At 51.4% G+C, this 17,878-nt stretch overlaps 7 protein-coding genes across 7 annotated transcripts; 3 read left to right on the top strand and 4 right to left on the bottom strand.

Moving 5' to 3' along the window:
• Positions 1-581: 581 nt before the first annotated feature.
• Positions 582-2,314, top strand: PV05_02334 (uncharacterized protein; the record flags this gene model as incomplete). The annotated part of the gene is made up of 2 exons (XM_013462904.1): positions 582-1,099; positions 1,159-2,314. The coding sequence occupies 2 exons, from the start codon at positions 582-584 to the stop codon at positions 2,312-2,314; spliced, it is 1,674 nt and encodes a 557-aa protein (XP_013318358.1).
• Positions 2,315-3,739: 1,425 nt separating this feature from the next.
• PV05_02335 (uncharacterized protein) lies at positions 3,740-5,889 on the top strand (the record flags this gene model as incomplete). The annotated part of the gene is made up of 3 exons (XM_013462905.1): positions 3,740-4,319; positions 4,452-4,849; positions 4,894-5,889. 3 exons carry the CDS (start codon positions 3,740-3,742, stop codon positions 5,887-5,889), a joined length of 1,974 nt encoding a protein of 657 aa, XP_013318359.1.
• Positions 5,890-6,497: 608 nt separating this feature from the next.
• PV05_02336 (uncharacterized protein) lies at positions 6,498-8,444 on the bottom strand (the record flags this gene model as incomplete). The annotated part of the gene is made up of 1 exon (XM_013462906.1): positions 6,498-8,444. One exon carries the CDS (start codon positions 8,442-8,444, stop codon positions 6,498-6,500), a length of 1,947 nt encoding a protein of 648 aa, XP_013318360.1.
• An 819-nt stretch (positions 8,445-9,263) lies between these two features.
• PV05_02337 (uncharacterized protein) lies at positions 9,264-13,146 on the bottom strand. Its single transcript, XM_013462907.1, has 3 exons — positions 13,110-13,146; positions 12,947-13,059; positions 9,264-12,891 (listed from the first exon to the last, which is right to left on the bottom strand). The coding sequence occupies exons 1-3, from the start codon at positions 13,125-13,127 to the stop codon at positions 10,353-10,355; spliced, it is 2,670 nt and encodes an 889-aa protein (XP_013318361.1). The 5' UTR covers positions 13,128-13,146; the 3' UTR covers positions 9,264-10,352.
• A 166-nt stretch (positions 13,147-13,312) lies between these two features.
• PV05_02338 (uncharacterized protein) lies at positions 13,313-14,917 on the top strand. The gene is made up of 3 exons (XM_013462908.1): positions 13,313-13,591; positions 13,644-13,806; positions 13,853-14,917. The coding sequence occupies exons 1-3, from the start codon at positions 13,484-13,486 to the stop codon at positions 14,740-14,742; spliced, it is 1,161 nt and encodes a 386-aa protein (XP_013318362.1). The 5' UTR covers positions 13,313-13,483; the 3' UTR covers positions 14,743-14,917.
• Positions 14,918-14,964: 47 nt separating this feature from the next.
• Positions 14,965-15,726, bottom strand: PV05_02339 (uncharacterized protein; the record flags this gene model as incomplete). The annotated part of the gene is made up of 2 exons (XM_013462909.1): positions 14,965-15,566; positions 15,699-15,726. The coding sequence occupies 2 exons, from the start codon at positions 15,724-15,726 to the stop codon at positions 14,965-14,967; spliced, it is 630 nt and encodes a 209-aa protein (XP_013318363.1).
• An 835-nt stretch (positions 15,727-16,561) lies between these two features.
• On the bottom strand, positions 16,562-17,413 carry PV05_02340 (uncharacterized protein; the record flags this gene model as incomplete). The annotated part of the gene is made up of 1 exon (XM_013462910.1): positions 16,562-17,413. One exon carries the CDS (start codon positions 17,411-17,413, stop codon positions 16,562-16,564), a length of 852 nt encoding a protein of 283 aa, XP_013318364.1.
• Positions 17,414-17,878: the final 465 nt, after the last annotated feature.

The following is a 17,878-nucleotide window of genomic DNA, read 5'->3' on the forward strand; positions in this document are numbered from 1 at the left end:
GTATGTCGGATAAGGAATCGTCGGGCATTGCCGCAACCTCCTGCTGATGACTCGAGGAGATGCGCGATGACATTGCGTAGTCTCGACTCTCGACCGGTACTCGGCCGTTACAAGCCTACTGAAGGGCCAAACATGTGGCAAGCTGCAGGTACGCGTAACGACAAGAAAGAGGGAAGCAACGCCGTGAAAACCCAAGGCTTCTATGCCGGCGGCTTGGCAACGGGCCGTAGTTGCTTCTCGATACTTGTTTAGATGCCAATCATTGCCTGGTTGAAGCAAGTCGAGGAGCATTTTGTGGGGCACCACCGTCCTTCAATAGACTGCCTTATCATAGGCTTACCAGATATGGCTATTTCTTTGTACTTTTGTGGAACCCAAGGAAGAGAACGATGCGAGTCCAATGTAACCGCGTGGAATGTCGACGATAGCATGCTTCTTTCACGCTGATGTCCTACTATCTTATCTGCCCGTTAATCTGGGGTGCTGATATCCATCGTCCGCAGGATGGAGTATCCATATAACACAATCGAACGCTGTCTAGAGTCAACCGGTCTCGACAAGCATCCGACAAAATCGAAAAGATGGCCGAGAAACAAATGGACAGCAAAGAGGTGGGATTGGGAGAGGCTCCTACAGTCGAGGCAGGAGAGGCTATCGACGCCGAGGAGGTCAAGTACGGCCACACCAAGCGTGGCCTGACTTCTCGACATGTCCAGCTGATGGCCATCGGTGGCAGTATTGGCACAGGCTTGTTCGTCGGCATTGGAGGTGCTCTCTCCGAAGGAGGGCCCTTGTCCATTTTGCTGGCATTCATCATTTACCCCATTCTGTTTGTGATTCCGACAACCATATGCGTGGGCGAGTTGTCAACCTTCCTACCCATGCGTCGCGGGATCTTCGAGATGGCGAATCGATTCGTAGATCCAGCGTTTGGTTTCGCATTTGGCTATGCGTACTTCTACGCGGCCGCCGTATTGGTCTGCACAGAGGCTTCAGCTGTGGTGTCCGTCATGGGTTATTGGGGCATTCCCGTCAACGGAGCTGTATGGGTGTTGATGGCCATGGTGATCATTATCGCCATCAATGTATTCGCCGTGAAGTATGTCCTGCGTCGAGGAGGTGTCTGGGCCTGAATCAGTGCTGATGTTAGCTCCGCAGGTACTATGGAGAAGCTGAGTTCATCTTCTCCATTCTCAAGGTCCTGCTCGTCGTTGGGCTGGCCCTCCTCACCTTCATCACGATGGTGGGCGGCAACCCGAAACACGACGCCTATGGCTTCCGCAATTGGAAACATGGCAACGCTATGCACGAGTACTACACGACCGGGACCACAGGGCGATTCCTGGGTTGGTTCGTCGCCATGCGATACGCCGCCTTCTCCCTTGGAGGTCCTGATATGATCGCTCTTGCGGCGGGTGAGATCGAGAATCCGCGAAAGACGATCCCACGAATGGCCCGATTGATTTGGGTGCGAGTGGCAGGATTCTACCTTCTCGGTGTACTTGCAGTTGGCATCATCTGCAACAGCAGAGACCCACGTTTGCTCAGTGCCCTCGCAACCGGCTCCACGGGCTCGGCTGCCTCTCCCTTTGTGATCGGTATCAAGAATCTAGGTATCAAAGGGCTAGACAGCCTTGTGAACTTTGTGATTCTCACCTCGGGTTGGAGTTGTGGAAACGCCTACTTTTATACTTCGACCAGGACGCTGTATCAGCTCTCCGTTGACGGCCAAGCGCCCAAATTCCTCCGCAAATGTACCAAGAAGGGAGTGCCAATCTATGCTGTCATAGTGGTGGCATTGATATCCTGCCTGACCTTCATGGTTGCCAGTAACAGTTCGGCCACCGTCTTCAGCTGGTTCGTCGGTTTGTCCACCTGCGCGACGCTCATCACCTACTCCATGATGATGATTGTCTGGGTAGGGTTCTACAAGTCTCTCGAGGCTCAAGGCATCAGCAGGGACACTTTACCTTGGAAAGCACCGTTCATGCCATACCACGCCTACATTGGCATTGCCACTGGCATCACACTCATTCTGTTCCTCGGATTCGATTATTTCGTCCCGTGGAACACACAAGGGTTTATAACGACATACTTTGGAGTTCCTTATGTCGTGGTGTTGTTCGGCGTGTGGAAAATCATCAAGAGAACGAAGCATGCCAAGTGGTCAGAAGTCAACATCTATGAAGGTAAGGAGCAAATTGACAAAGAGTGTGAGTACTGGGAAACTATTGCCGCCAATGCCGATGTGGAAAAAAGACAGAGTGCCTTCAAGCGCACATGGGGAAAGATGTGGGATTCGGCGGTCGTTTGAGAGCTTAGATACAGAGCACATACCAGCGAGCCAGGTAGATTCATGATGGTGCCAGGACGAGGTCAATCGACGGACAGCGCACCCTCGTCTAGACTAGAATAAAACCCTCAGACCTATCTTATACTGCTTATAAACTTAGTAGTTTTAATATCCCTATTCTAGACTCTAGAGGACTATACTAGATCATACTAGTCTTCTAGTCGACATATAGACTGTGGTTTAACAGTTTAATTAGTTAGTGAAGGGAAACCGGCTTCGCTAACATCGTCGCTGTGGCGATGGCGGTACTGTGTCGATTTGCGAGCTGAAACCTGTCTGAGACTCTGAGCTGCCTGAGACAAGAAAGCACCAATGATAAAGTTCGAGCGACGGTGCATCCCCTTAACAGAGCCTGCTTACGCACGAAACACGGGGAAACACAGCTGAGGTAAGGCTGAGTCCGCCTGCCCGAGACGCCTTGTGAGCCTCGTTGTGTAAGCTCGGCCCCCTAACCAAGGCGGCACGGCCCACGTCGCGGTTGCTTAACGACAGTCGACTTGACAGTGTCTCTCTCTCATATCGAGTTCCATCCGCGTCGAAGTCATTGGCAGCCCCATGAGCCCCCATCGCCCTCGCGGTACAGCGCCTTTAAAGATATGCTGTGGTTCGGTCGCCATGGAAGAGCAAACACAACGAACAGCCACACATCCTAGGTCACCGAACCTGGTATAAGGCGCCCGGCGGCCACCCGGCTAGTCTGGGTGGTTTACATCACCGGACGTCGATGAGCTATAGCTCAACAAGGTCTGAAGAGGGACGCATCTTGCGCGATGTCTCCGGACTAAATCTACTACGTACCATCCCTCTCTCTGCGCCTGCTTTCCACGCGATAGCTCGCAAGCAACTATGCTGATCGCCAGGATACCTCCAGCTGCATGGCACCTACATGGTGCTGGAAATGCATCTCCCGAAGCGCTCCTCATGATGGGCAACGGCGCTCACGCAAGCCTGCAGACGTTGGCGACAGATTTTGATGCGATGGCTGGTCAATACACTTCCTGCCATAACCTGCTCGGCGCTCACTTGTGCTTGACTCTCTTTCCCATGAACGATTTCCCGATCCCGGCCTTTTGTGCCATGGCAATGTCAATTTGGCCCCCAACGGAGACACGACATGTATATGGAAGGTGCTCCGCTCCCCTTCACCTCGCTTAGTGAAGGTAGCCAACACTCTGCCCAATGACAAATGCCATCCAGCAGACAAAATGATGGAGCGAGCCAGCATTTGCAGAGTGGTAGAATTCCGACTAGTCAAGTCCAGGATTTCTACGTTGCCCGCGATTTGTTTCGAAATGTCCACAGCATCCTGAATTCTCGTTCTCCTCCCTCATAACAACACCCTGTGTCGAATAAGGTCACTTGCACTGTGATCTCTTTCTCCAAACAATGAGTGCGCAGGATGAAGCAAATCTGGCTGCTTCCAACCACCAGGCGCCCGCGCCACCGTTGATTGAGGGCGATTCAGACCACTCGAAAGCTACAGGCACCAGCTCAGCCTTGTCCCTAGATCAGAACAGTCATCCACAACCAGTGACTGCTGCGACTAGCCATGACGCTGCATCAGAGTCCGTGGAAGATCCTCCACATGGCGCATCTGCGATTGTGACTATATCGACAAAGCCGGCACAAGATCCTATCCAGAGCCGCAAAACGTTGCTCTTTGCGTGGTTCGAGAGGACATTTTCCGACAGCTGGATCCCAGAGATTGGCGCCATCGTGTTTAGCATCCTCTGCCTGGTCGCCATCGTCGTCACCTTGGCTGTTTTTAACAACAAACCGCGTCCCCAGCTGGTAAAATACATCACCTTCAACACTATTATCTCCATATTGGCGACGGGGACCCGCTCATCCTTAATCTACGTCACTGCGGCAACACTTGGACAGAAAAAATGGACATGGTTTAGGAGCCGACCAAGACGTCTACGCGACGTGCAAGCCATTGATGAAGCGAGTCGCGGCCCGCTCGGTTCTTTCAAAATGCTGCTGGGACGCGTTGCTGCCTCGACTGCGTCGCTGGGGGCCTTGATCACGATCTTTGCCCTAGCCTTCGATCCCTTTGTCCAATAGCTTATTGACTATCCTATTACTCCGAAAGTAGTGCCTTCTGCAAATGCTTCAGCCCGAAGAGCGACATTTATCCCGGATCTAGGCCGCTCCACGGTGGCCCAAGACGCTGTCGCACTTGGTACATTCTCAGACTATTATCCACGTAATCCGGCATGCCCATCGCGAAATTGCACCTGGCCGGATGTGCGCTCCGTCGGCTGGTGCTCTCAATGTGAAGATGTCACTAGCCAGGCCAAGATCATTGATTGTGATCATCCTCTTGACTGGAATGTTGACAACTACACCGCGGAAGAGTACAAGATCACCAACTGCAAGTTCTCTCTGCCTTCCTTTGAGCCGGTCTCTTCTCTGGTCGTCAACGCCTCAACGACGGTTGGATATGAGGAATGTTATAGTAACAACACATGTCGCGACATTCCCCTACTCGACGTATCTGGAACTTATCAAACTATAGGTACACTGTTTCCGCTAAGGGAAACGACTCGGACGCTACGGGCACCGCTTCTCAATATGAACTACAGCAGCGGATGGTCCTACAGATGTACGAAATTGTGCTCGCTCCTGTCGTCAGCGCATCCGGCTGTGGTATTGCTTCAGCCGTGATATGTAGCGTTTCGCCCTGTATGAATACCTACTCAATCTCAGTCCAGGACTCTCAAGAGCACACCAAGCTGGTGGACTCGCAATTCTATCAATCGCGTCTACGCAAACTGGCATCTTTCGGCGAGGACCCCTCTGAGTCTCCGCTAGAAGCAGCCACGTGTTTTGAATTCGACGACACTCTAAAGAAGTACAGCAGGGTGATACCGTGGCCAAGCGCCGTGCCTTCATTTGTCGATGTAGAGCACGAAGCATTCTGCATCTTTGACTGGAGGCTCTTAACAGACATCTCCAACTATACCTGGGCTTCTCCTCTTGGTCCTTGGGTCGACCCAATTGTGTCAGCCATCTCTGCAACCGTGTCTGTCGCCGCCCCTTTCTTGTTTTACGACTCCGGAATAGAACCTGGTTCGACCTTTGTGCCCACACCTTCCGGCTACTCTTTCATCGAACATATTCTGTCCCATGGCGGGCTGCCGTCTGCCCTCACTAACATCAGTCATTCTCTGACGAGCCTGAATCTTGAGTATTCGACGGAGACGGTGTCAGGCAGTCTCGTCGAGCAAGTGGTCTTCGTGCACGTCCGATGGTGCTGGATCACGCTCCCCGCCATCCTCGTTGCCGCTGCCGCAGTCTCGCTGGTGATGGCCATCCTCGAGACTCGGTCTCATGGTGCTGAGTTGTGGAAGGACTCGACGCTCGCTTTGCTCTACCATGGGATTGCCGAGAATGTCATAGACAGCCAAAAGCTGTACAGCAAAACCAGTGAGATTGATAAGGCTGCTCAGGCGGTTGACGTTCAACTGACGACGGACGACAACTCGGGGAGACTTCTGCTGAGACCACAGAATCGGCCTGGAAAGGCTTGACCGGTCGACAGTGCGGCTAGAAACTTGTCAAAGAATGCTATTATACATCCCTCTATGACGGATTTTATCCTTCTCCTTGTGTATCCCTCTCTTAGGGCAGGTGAGTTGGGGGGTGAGCGAGTGAGGCGCGAGGTGAGCTCGGCGTCGATGGAACTCCTCTTGAGCCGCCAAGACCACAATCTATTCAGCCTTGCAGCCTCGAAAGCCTTCAAGTGTGTCAAGCCTCATCAGCCGATGACTCCGTGTAACGTTGTGCTTTTTGTAACAGTGGAGATGCTGACCAGCAAAGACATATTAAAAAGTCTTACTGTCGAACAGCAAAACGCAAAGACAATCAACAACGAGGATTCGCAAATTGTCACTCGGCATGTGGCTTAAGTACGACTGAGCGAACGGGAAGTCCTGCTTTCCACAAATCCTATGGTCGATTGCGATGGAGAATCTGCGGTTTAATATTATATAGATTATATTAAGGGGTGTGTCACCACTATGTCAAGGTCCAGCACGCGTCGAAGAAGTATTGGATAATTATTGATCAATCCAATGGCCATCTTCTTTGTTATAGTCCTAGAGTTATGGTTGACGCATGTGCCAATTTTCAAAATACCTTACTGGCCGTTTGCCTTCTCAAGCTCAAAATACCTGCTAACATCATCCGGGATGAACTCACTGTCCTTTCTCAGAGTCTTCTCGTCATCCGATTCTGCAGCCTTGTTCCCCTCAACCTTATGGTACAAGTCCCTCAGCTCGTCGATCTTGGCGTTCCGATCTAGCTCAGGATTGTAGTTTAGGTGTCGTTTGAGCACCACCCGTTCAAAGAGGCTGATGTGCCGAGGGTGGATCGCAACACCGTGATAATCCTGAGCTCGACCGTCTTTGACATAGTACCAGTAGCGCTCCTGTTCGCGAAGATCTAATCCGGTGGTGTCTGGAATGAACACGATCGTGAGAATAAAGCCAATAAGACCAAACCAGCTAACGACCTGTATTCTGAAGTCAGCAACGCGGTTGAGTGGATAGAGTGCTGTGCTTACCCAGAATTTCGTTCTGCTCCCTATGTAGTTATACAGGACGGTCGCAGCCAGTGCACCTAGTTTACCAACGGCAGCACTGAATCCATGTGCAGTGGCGCGAACTGGCGCAGGATACACCTCACCGGCCAGGAGGAACGTGGTTGAGTTGGGTCCGAATTGTATCCAGAAGCTGCTGAAGAAATAGATAAACTCGAAAGCCTTGCCACCAGGACCCTTCTTGTTTAGGATGGGGAATGCACCTGCCGCGATGATGAACAGAATAAAGGACATTATGAACCCAACCGCTTGCATTCGCTTTCGACCGTAATGTTTATGATCCATGAGCAACGCAGCGAGATAGTACCCTGCCAGTTCGCATCCGATGTTGATGAGGTTGTAGAGCCAAAGCTCGCCGACTTCAGAGGAGCTCGACGTCACAATCTGCAGGAAGACATTTCTGAAGATTTGATTGCCGTAGAAGGGGAAGTCGTTGCAGAACCAACAGACGCTAGTGGCAAGCAATCGGTGCCAGTAGTGATTGGTGACGAGCTTCAGAGATTTGACATCGTACCCAGTGACATTTGTCTTCTGCCTGGAGGCCTTCAAGAAGTGGTCGACGCCTTTGAGGTGGTAGACACGAAGATAGAGAAAGTAGAGCAGGAACAGGGCGGCTATCGCAAAGCTGATGCGAAACGTGGCTTGAGTTGCCGTGTGCCCATACCCGGGATTGATGCTGTGGTTGAAGATGAGCATAACTAGGATGAGGACCAATTGGTTCGCCAGTTGCCCCCAGCCCTGCATCAGAAACGCCAGTGCTACGGAGCGACCTCGATGTAGGCGATCGTGTTTGGTGGACGCTTGACCATGAACACCCTCCATTGCTGTGACGGAGGTCATGGGGTACTCCCCACCCACTCCGACAGAAAACCAGAATAGTGAGACACCGTACATAACGGTCCAGCCGGATAGCGTCTCGCCCCACATGGCGACCAACAGAATCGTGCCTGTCAACATGATCGTTGCATCTTGAATCAAGCCCCATCGACGACCAACCCAGTCGCCTATGAAACCAACGAGGATTTGCCCGGCAATAATGCCCAGAATCTCCATATATGAAATGGCCTGGACCATGGTCTTGTCACAGATTGTATGCTTTTTCCAGCAATTTGGCCAAACGACCTCCAGCAGAGGAAGGATATTGCCCACCGAGAACAGGACGTATCCCTCGGTGAAGAAACCCACTCCAGTGACAGCATAGTTGTGAAGATACTGACCAAGAGGAGCAAGGGGGTCCGCCTTGAACATGTTCCATACCGCGCTGAGTTCTCGGCGGGCTTCACTCTGGTGTTGCTCGTAGACCCACTTTGCACGTTTGCTTGTTGATAGGTCGGCCCAGTATGTTTTGTCTTTGTAGATATCCTCTGGGTACAAGGCGTCAGAGAGTAAATCTTCTTGGCCCGTGGGGAGACCTTGGAAGGTGATATCTCGCTCAGTAGCACCTCGCAGGGCACGTAGACGTTCTTCGTGCTGATTGTCCTGCATCTTATAAGATTTGCCAACAAAAACTTCTGAAACACTTCTGCGGTGTCAGTAGTGACAGAGCCAGGCCAAGGCACAAGTTGGCTCGATATCCATTGGAGTTGTACAACACGAGCGGTATCTTATATGCCATACCGAAGATGAGTATCCCGGTATGGTGGGATGGTCGGAGTATGACGTTGAGATCACACGCACGAGGACGCACCAGGCAACACATGGTCGTAGATCATGGCGAGGAGTCAAGGTATATTGTGGATGAAACAAGCATCAATATAGCTTTTGCCACCAGCGAGCTTCGTGGAGGCAAGAATGTTGTTATGTGTAAGGACGAATCAAGAGGTCAGATCTGACCATGTGCTCGAAACTGCGCATTGTAGCGTAATGAACGTTCTTTTTGAAACACCAGGTTGTCGACCGCAAGTTGGATCAATTCTTGAATCCTTGCGTCATTCTCGCGCAGATCAACTGACGGCCTCAAACTTTTGGCAAATAGGTAACCGATGATAGAGGTGGCCTGAACTACGGATGTAACATCAGACTTATGCCTCTTTCTGTGTTATCTGCTCTTGTCTCTGCTGCAATCTCAAAAAGTTCCATCTGATGCCGGCGGTGGGACAAGATACAAGGCGCAAGGAAGACGGGATGATATATGGGGTCGGGACAAGCAACAGTCAAGCAATCCGAGGACCTTGACTCCGTACCCCGGAACTCGGCTCTAATGGCCCATCTTGGGGACTGATGCTCTAGCCGTAAGGCTGAGGCACTGACGGATGAGAAGCCCGGATATACTGCCCGGGCTGAAAAGCATGAGGAGATCAGTATCTACATAGGGAATTGTTCGTGAAAAGCCAGCTTTAATTGCTACTGGGCCTTAGTCTTGCTCCATACAGCTTAAAGTCGGCGCCCACAGACGAAGTGGGTGAAAACAAGAACAACAACACAGTCGCTATGGTGTTCTTGAGCCCATGCCCCAAGACCTTCGAGCCTTCCCTGTGTCTGAGAGCTACAAACGACCACAGCGCAGGCGTAAGCACGCCATCAGACTTCTGCGGCCGCATGATAGAAAGCTGAACCGAGAGTCGAATCTCGTCCAGTGGTTGGGTACATGCTCAAGCTCGCAACAAGCTGGGCGAGTTGCTTCATTTGCGATTCGGATTCTCCACACACATCGGTTTATGTTCTTCAATCTTAGGTGTGTCATCGACCATTTGACAATATTTGCAGCAGGAAAGTTTGTACTTCCCCTGGTTGATGGGAATTTTGTCGAATTGGCACTGTAGTACATCTTGGATGTAGTTAGTGAATTTGATCTGCTAGATCTGCTGTAGCTGAAAGGGTTGTAAGAATTCAAGTTGCTGTGTCTGGCTGTCTTGGTTGTATGGCACAGACTGAGGCCTTGTCTTCAGTATCTTAAAGATCGGGGAGTCATTCGGGGGAATCCAGGGATCATACGAGCCTGCATAACGACAAACGGTACACCATGCTTGGTTTGCGCGAAGCAAGGCATTGTTAACAGACAAAGTCTCGTGACAGTCGACATCATGGACGAGTCGCCCAAAGACTTCAATCAGGCCGGCTGACAACAGCGTAGCTAAAGACACTCTCCCAGCAAGAAACTTGCCTGACTCACAGACCGCATCTGCCGTACTTTGAAGTTGTCGACCACATTCGACCGACTCATCAACATGTGTGAACATGTCAAGAAGTCACAGCAGCTAGAAGCCAAGGCCATAGACAGCTGGGATCTTGGGCTGTGGAATAATGACTGGACTCTTTGCATCCACGTCGATATCGTCGGTGGTGATGTAGCTATGATAGAATTGTCCAGCCACAAATGCTGCGAAGTCGGGGCTTCCGTGTCATCAACCCCAGAGAGAGGGTCATTCGAAATAGAGAGCGTCACCAGACCGTTCACTCAAGGCCCATCCATTCGCCTTCATCGTCATTCGCGCCATTGACGAAACCATTAGTGAGCGAGTGTTGCTTCTCCCCAAGCAGTTGAAGCGCAGATTGATCGTTGCTTGAAGATTGCTGACACAGGAACTCAATCTCAAATGCGTTACGCTCGCTCAGCGTTCTGACTGTTTTTCCTACACCGTCTACTCCTCGTAGCACTGCCCGGAGTTCACTGGCGAACTCGCCTTGCCTTTCCTTGATGTAGCGTCCGTGGACACTCAAGACTTCACCAACCCAACGTAAGGCGAACTCAAGATGCGGGCTATTTTCCATCTGTTGTCCCAAAAGCATCAACAGTCGACCAAGGTATACCTTAGGCAGCTCCCGGATCAAAAGCGGTATTGCCTCGTAGGGCACAGACTCATAGACCTTTCGCAACAGAGGTCTGTCATTCAATCTGAACGCCATGATCAGCGCTTTGAGATGTTCCGGTTCAGGCTGCTTGAGGATCGCACGGATGTTCTGTGGCGTGACGTCGATGTCGAGGTCAAAAGGATCGAAGTCCTCCATACCCGTGTTATCGAGGCTATAAATCAACAAACCTTCCGTACTTGCTGCGCAGAAGCTTCTGCCGGTAGGAGCGAACTCGACGCTAGTAACACGTACTTCTGTCCGAAGAGTTCTGGCCGTGGCATCTCTGCCACGCTTGACTCCCGGCAAGCTTCGATCAATTCTGTCTTCAAGATCACTTGCGTCGCCTTCAGTATCGATCATATCCCGAGGAAGGCCGTTAGACATTATGGCAGCGGAGTTGAGGAATTCTTGAGTACCGTCCAAACTCAAATTGATAGAGACGGTGTACTTCTTAATCAATGTCAGAGTGGTGACCGAGTACAAGCAGATATACTTGCTGTTTCCTGCCGCAAGCAAGCAGGTTCCGTCAGCAGAATACGTAATTGTGTTGAATGATTTCGTGCCTGGCGTCGAAGCCGCGGTGCGTCGAGAGGTCAATGTACGGCCTCCACTTACGTCTCGTCGGCCGTCAAGGCCAGACTCCTGTATTGATGTGTTAAGACTCCAGAATGTGAGAGACCCATCCAGTGTGGAAGCAGCAATTTGCGCAGAGTCGGGGCGAATAGCAATACATAGGAGGTCTGAGGTGAGTTGCAGCACTTCAGAAGTCTGCGACCTGTCAAAGACCGACCATACACGGATAGTGTGATCCCAAGATCCTGAGACAAGATATCGTCCATCTGGTGTGAAAGCGAGCGTGGATATAGGGCCTTCATGCCCAGATAGCTGATCGAGCAGAGCACCGGTCTGAACCGACCATAAGTGGATGTCGAAGGAATCGTGAGATGCTGCGCAAACCACTTCGGCTGACGGATCTATGGCTAGACAGGAGAAAGATAACCGCGTTGGGGCGGTGAACGTTCGGAAGTTCCGATATCTGAGCATATCCCAAGCACGGACTGAGCCATCGAGAGATGAAGTAAAAAGGATATTTCCTCTCCTTGAATATGCCGATGCCGTAACTGCTGAAGTGTGCTCGGTGAAGGTTGCTATGTGAAAGCCAGATGCTATGTCCCAGATTTTGATCAGTCCATCATCAGCTCCTGTGATGATTCGTGTCGAGTCCGGGGAATATGACAACGTGGTGAGAGCATCGAGGTGGGAGGACTGCTTGAGGATGTTCGACTCCGAAGCATGCTCCCACACGAGCAGCTGACCAGTCTTGGAAGATCCCATTGCCAGCCATTCTCCTGTCTTATTGATGGTGACGGTAGAGATAGGAGAAGAAGCCATGGATAGGCTGTGGATGTTGGAGAATGATGGAATCTCATACAGAGAAAACAGGCCATTGTCGAAACAAACAGTGAGCAAGTTCGTGGCTGGGTGGTATACAGCACATTTTAATTTGGCATTCTGCATGAAATACTCCCGCTGCACAATTCGCCATCTTTCGTCAGCAAGCTCAGTTGGGTCCTCGTCCTCGTTTTGTTGTCTGGGCGCGAACTCCCACCGGAAAAGAGCTCCGTCTTCACTGACAGTATAGATCGATTCTTGGTCGGCCGAGAACCAGGCATTCCTGACTTGTTGTCTGTGGCCGGATAGCACCGTTGGCTCGAAACCATCCTCAGGCTCCAAACTCCATATCCGGGCATTCAGATCCTTGGAAGCGCTCAGGAAGAAACGCGAGTCGCCTGACCAGCTGAGGTGCCTCACCTCATCGAAATGGCCGCCATATTCCCGAAGAAGCACGAAGGGCGCGAATTCAAGGTCTCCATTGGCAGCTCCACTGGGTGTTGAGGGTGTCCTCCACGTTTGTATCTTTCTTCCCAGTCCAACAACAAAGTGCAGTCCGTCTGGTGAGAACGCTAGAGAGGTGACCGGAGTCTTGAATGAGAAGTGGTAGATAGCAAGTCGTCTGGGGAATATGGATAGTATCGCTCGCCCATCTTCATCAATCGTGAGTAGTAGGTTCCCATCTGGTGTGAGGTCGAGGTGGGTGATGTTCTTTCGATGAGCGAAAGGGAGAGTGTAGCTAGTGTTTCTAGACGATAGTCGATCAGCGATTACTCCAGAAATTCTGGTGTCCAGTGCCTTACTTCGTCAAATTGAAGACAGAGATCCTGTTGCCCACTGGCGACAATAGAGAGTTGCCATCGGGCGTGAAGACAAGATTCCCTCGGCCATAGACAGTGCCCAGAAGGTTGGAGAACTATCAGCTTTGTCAGTAACTGCTTCCTTGACGTATAGTTCCCTCCGTACCTTGAATTCTGTCTTCATTGTCTCATCATGTCCAGGCTGGAATTGTCGCAATTTCTATGCCCACCATCAACTGCGGGCTGCGAAAAAAGTTGTCGGCGTAAAAGTTGATCTGCTCCGGCCCTAACGCTATTGGGTTAGTGTATTCTGGGGGAGCTTTTGGCGTGGAACCCAAGTTTCAGGGGCCACCATTCATGGTTCCCTGCGTTTTTTGTAGGGAAAGTGCAACGACCCCTAATTCATCACCGCATCTTTCCTCTTGTGACTGCGTTTGACAACTCATCGCGTTCCCTTTCGGCCATCATTCTGTCCTGTCAGCCTTCATTGCCCGACTCTAAACGCACTCGCTCTCAGTAATCTCGTCTTGAACGTTCAACATGGCTCCTCCCCCTGCGGAATCTGCTGCCTCACCGATTGGCATCGCCAATCTCCCCAACCAGCGACACAAGATTGTCGCAAAGAGGGGTGCAGCCTTTACGATCATGGTAAAGAATGCAGCCTTCTGTAAAGGACTCAAAAGGCTGACAAAACTATCAGGTCGCTGGTGAATCAGGCCTGGGAAAGACAACCTTCATCAACACACTCTTCTCAACCACCATCAAGAATTATCAAGATCACAAGAGACGCCATGCTAAGCAGGTCGACAAGACGGTGGAAATTGAGATCACAAAGGCTGAATTGGAAGAGAAGTTCTTCAAAGGTATGGACGATGATCTCCGGGTGAATGACAGTGCTGACCAGCGCAGTCCGCTTGACTGTTATTGACACACCGGGCTTCGGCGACTATGTCAACAACCGAGACTCCTGGATGCCCATCATCGAGTTCCTTGACGACCAGCACGAGTCATACATGTTGCAGGAGCAGCAACCAAAACGACAGGACAAGATCGATCTCCGAGTCCATACCTGCCTCTACTTCATTCGTCCTACGGGGCACACTTTGAAGCCACTGGACATCGAAGTCATGAAGCGCCTCTGCACGCGTGTCAACTTGATTCCAGTCATTGCCAAGGCCGACACGCTCTCTCCTGCCGACCTTGCACGTTTCAAGCACCGTGTCCGAGCCGTCATTGAGGCACAAGGCATCAAGATCTATCAACCACCCATTGAAGATGATGATGAGGCTGCTGCTCAGCATGCGCGCGCATTGATGGCCGCTATGCCTTTCGCCGTCATTGGAAGCGAGAAAGATGTTAAGACCACTGATGGACGCATTGTAAAGGGACGACAATATGCCTGGGGTGTCGCAGAAGTCGAGAACGAAGAGCACTGTGATTTCAAGAAACTCCGCTCCATCCTTATCCGAACCCACATGCTCGACCTCATCCACACTACCGAAGAGAACCACTACGAAGCATACCGCGCCCAGCAAATGGAGACGAGGAAATTCGGTGAAGCCAGACCCAGAAAATTGGACAATCCCAAATTCAAGGAGGAAGAAGAGGCCCTGCGAAAGAGATTCACTGAGCAAGTCAAGGTCGAAGAACAGAGATTCAGAGCTTGGGAGCAGAAATTGATTGCAGAGAGAGATCGCTTGAACAAGGATTTGGAGTCGACTCACGCTGCTATCAAGCAATTGGAGCAAGAACTGGAGCAGATGCAAGGCAGTGCGGTTCGAAGCCACGGTCGTCGCTAGATTTCGTGCAATGGTTTTGCTTCTCAAAAAGTCCCTGGTGGTGTATGGCTGCTATGGACTCTGGTAGTCCTGTCCAATGCAGGCTAGGATGGTGTACTGGAGCTTCGAGCGAGCGATTTGTGGTTAGCATGGCTACGAAATACCTTTCTAATGTCAGACTTGTTTCTTCCCGATAGCGTCCTTTATGGGTATCAACTGGCAGATCACTTTACGCGGGATCGTCTATACGGCCGCCTCTTTCAGCTGCCGCGTGATATGTCCATTTGCACCTCGTCCTCCCATAGGATCGTTCCCCTTATCCTGTTTAGCATTTTCCTGCTCAGCCACGGCCCGATCCACATCTGCAAACCCCTCGTCCATCTCGACGCCGTCGTCTCCCTCGGCCATACCCATCCACGCCTTCATCTTGTCGCGCTTGAATGCCTCAAAATCCCACTCCTTCGGCTCAAGTGTATCCTCGCCCTCCTCCCACACGTACGTCTCTGCCTCGGCTTCCTCGACGATCTGGGTGTGGGTTTCGTCCGCGGCCTCGTCGAGGCCGACGTCTTTGAGGACTTGCACTCGCACTTTCCGCCGGGTGTACTGGTCGCCCTCGAAGATGTCAAGACGGTAGAGATCGCCTTCGGTCAGGCCCGTGACCACGGAGCCCCGGACGCAGGAGTCGGAGTGCGGGAGGATGGCTGGGTAGTCTGCGTGCCGGACGCGGTGGCGGCGGTAGGATTGCAGGAGAGCCGGCCGTACGGTCAAGAGAGATTTCTGCCATGGTTCGGGGTCGTGGGTCCCGTGGATCACGCGGTGCAGGACTCCGGGGGCCATGAGGGTTCCTTTTGGAATTGCGGTTAGACCTGCTCACATTGAGGGGGCGATAAGGAAAAGCGAGAAAGGTGACTACGGTAGGTAGGGTGGAAAGGAAGGTTGCTCCACAGCATGGAGGACCAGGGTACGCTTGAACTTACCATAGAAGAAGGCTGTGTGGTCGCCCATGGTGGTTGTCTTGGGTGTGTCACTGCAAAGGGAGATGGAAAGGGAATCGAGACTCGAAAATGGTCGACGACACAAAGGAGTCGTAGACAGAACGAGACTACCGCATGTTTACAACTGAAGAGGATATATTGAAAGCTAACTTATTAAGTGCCATGCTTGATGTTGTGAATCCAAATAAAGCAATTCACCACGATATGAGCAGACATCATCCCGCGAGCCATTGTCGACTCCATATGAAGAATGTCGAGTCTGGAATGTGCGCCGATCTCCGAGCAATCGGATAACGCAGCCTTGTCGTCTTTCTTGAAGCCTTGCAGTGTCTACTCAACCTTGACTCCATATTGCATTTTCTGACTCTGTTTCTGGCGGCCTCCGTAACATACAATATATCTCGTTCTGTACTCCATCTTCACCGGCATCGATCTCCTTCACGGTGGCAGTATGTACTTCACTGAGTCCGTCTTTAGGTAGAAAGGCAGCGCGTCGGGTCCTATTTCGAGTTCTGCTTCAGTATCTTCAGTTGCTGCGCCATTAAAGCCCCATTGAACAAACGTTCTGGCAACCCCTTGTCCTCGACGGCAAGTGTCTGTCGCAAGCATATTCAGATCTTTCTGAGAGATCAGTATACCCGGGAAGATCCAGTGAGCGCAGGAAAATGAAGGAACGAAGGGAAACGAAGAGAAATATGATTGTTGTGACTGCATCCAGCCAAGTGACCGATGCACTATCAATGATGGACCTAAACTCCGCGCCAGGGATATCTTACGCAAGCAGGAAATTCATGAAACCAACCACGTCATCGCATACCGTCAGGGCAGCATACTGGGGTATAGGCTTAGAATAGCAACCCTCCCAGCAGTAGGCCGCCGAGCAAACCACCGGCAACAGGCATGCCGAGTCCGCCGCCGCCATACGCGCCATAAGGTCGACTATATGGATAACCAGGCCGAATAAACCTGGCATTGGGGTTCGCATAGGGACCACTGGTGTAAGGATTGACACCGTAACCTCTGGGACCGTATCCACCGTAGCCGTAACCTGAAGTTGAGGGTTCGATGTAGATGTCTTTTCCGTCTCGATCTTTGGCGAACCACTGCGGTTGACCAGTCATCTCTGCTCTTTGCATTGCTTGTCGAAGTCTCATGTGTGCTTCGTAGTATTCACGCTCCTCTTTCTCCCGTTCGGCTCTGGCCTTTACGCGCTCTTCGTGAGTGGTGCCAGTCACCTTGTCTTTGAATTTCTCGCCAAACGTCTTTTTCGTCGGGTTTTGAGCCTGATTTGGACGTGGTGGCAACTCGGGATGAGCATGACTTTCGTCATCAGAGGGTTCGGGAGTGTGCGCAGCTCGTTTCCTCATCTTGTCTTCTTCGTCTTGCAATCTTTCGCGCTCTTCGGGGCTTAGACTCCTGACCACATCAGGTATATCGAGGGGATGTTCCCAGTACGACTTTGGTGGATCTTCCTTGGTATTGACGAAGAATTGGTGGTTCTCTTTGGGGTCATATGAGCGCACCCACCCTTCAGGTAAGGGTCTCTGCAGGTCTTCCATCGATCTTCTAGCCGCTGCTGGGATTCCATTCTTTTCTTGAGGGACTCCAAGATGTGAAGAAGCTGGAGGTTTTGATGAGGCAGTGGATGACCCAGTGGCCACTGCGTAGGATGGGGGTGGTTCAGAAGGGGCAGACATAGCTGCGGGCGATATGAGTAGGGATTTTGGGGCGTGTGTAATGTGGTGTAAGCGAAGGAAAGATAATGCTCAGAAGCACAGAAGACTTTTATCCTTGTCTCTACCTGGAGAAGCAAGAAGATATGAACGGAAGGATCGGTGTTGGAAATTCAAATACGAGTGAGGCTCATCATCATCGTGATGCCCGAGTGCCTTCGAGACCAGAATTGGTGACGCAACTTCGGAATCACAGCCACACCTCCATAGCCAATGAACATGCAGCTCCAAGCAATCCGTGGCGATTGAGCTCGGCCCAATCACAATCACTGCGTCCGGAGTATCTCACGAAGCAAAAGCCAACTTCATCGTCTTCTGCCACTTCTTCTCAACAACATCAATCGAGTCAAGACACTATCAATCTCCGAACCACCTCTTCAGATATTTCAATTTGTCGGCCCCTCCGAGATGATGTCCGAGGTCGCTCAC

This window comes from Exophiala xenobiotica (genome assembly GCF_000835505.1).
Source record: "Exophiala xenobiotica strain CBS 118157 unplaced genomic scaffold supercont1.2, whole genome shotgun sequence".
NCBI classification, from domain to species: Eukaryota; Fungi; Ascomycota; class Eurotiomycetes; order Chaetothyriales; family Herpotrichiellaceae; genus Exophiala; species Exophiala xenobiotica.

Coding starts and splice junctions, on each gene's coding strand:
- PV05_02337 (XM_013462907.1), bottom strand. Junction 12,892..12,946: donor TCTGTCTTCAATTTGACGAA/GTAAGGCACTGG, acceptor ACTATCGTCTAG/AAACACTAGCTACACTCTCC.
- PV05_02338 (XM_013462908.1), top strand. CDS start 13,484: ATGGCTCCTCCCCCTGCGGAATCTGCTGCCTCACCGATTGGCATCGCC. Junction 13,592..13,643: donor GTGCAGCCTTTACGATCATG/GTAAAGAATGCA, acceptor CAAAACTATCAG/GTCGCTGGTGAATCAGGCCT. Junction 13,807..13,852: donor GGAAGAGAAGTTCTTCAAAG/GTATGGACGATG, acceptor TGACCAGCGCAG/TCCGCTTGACTGTTATTGAC.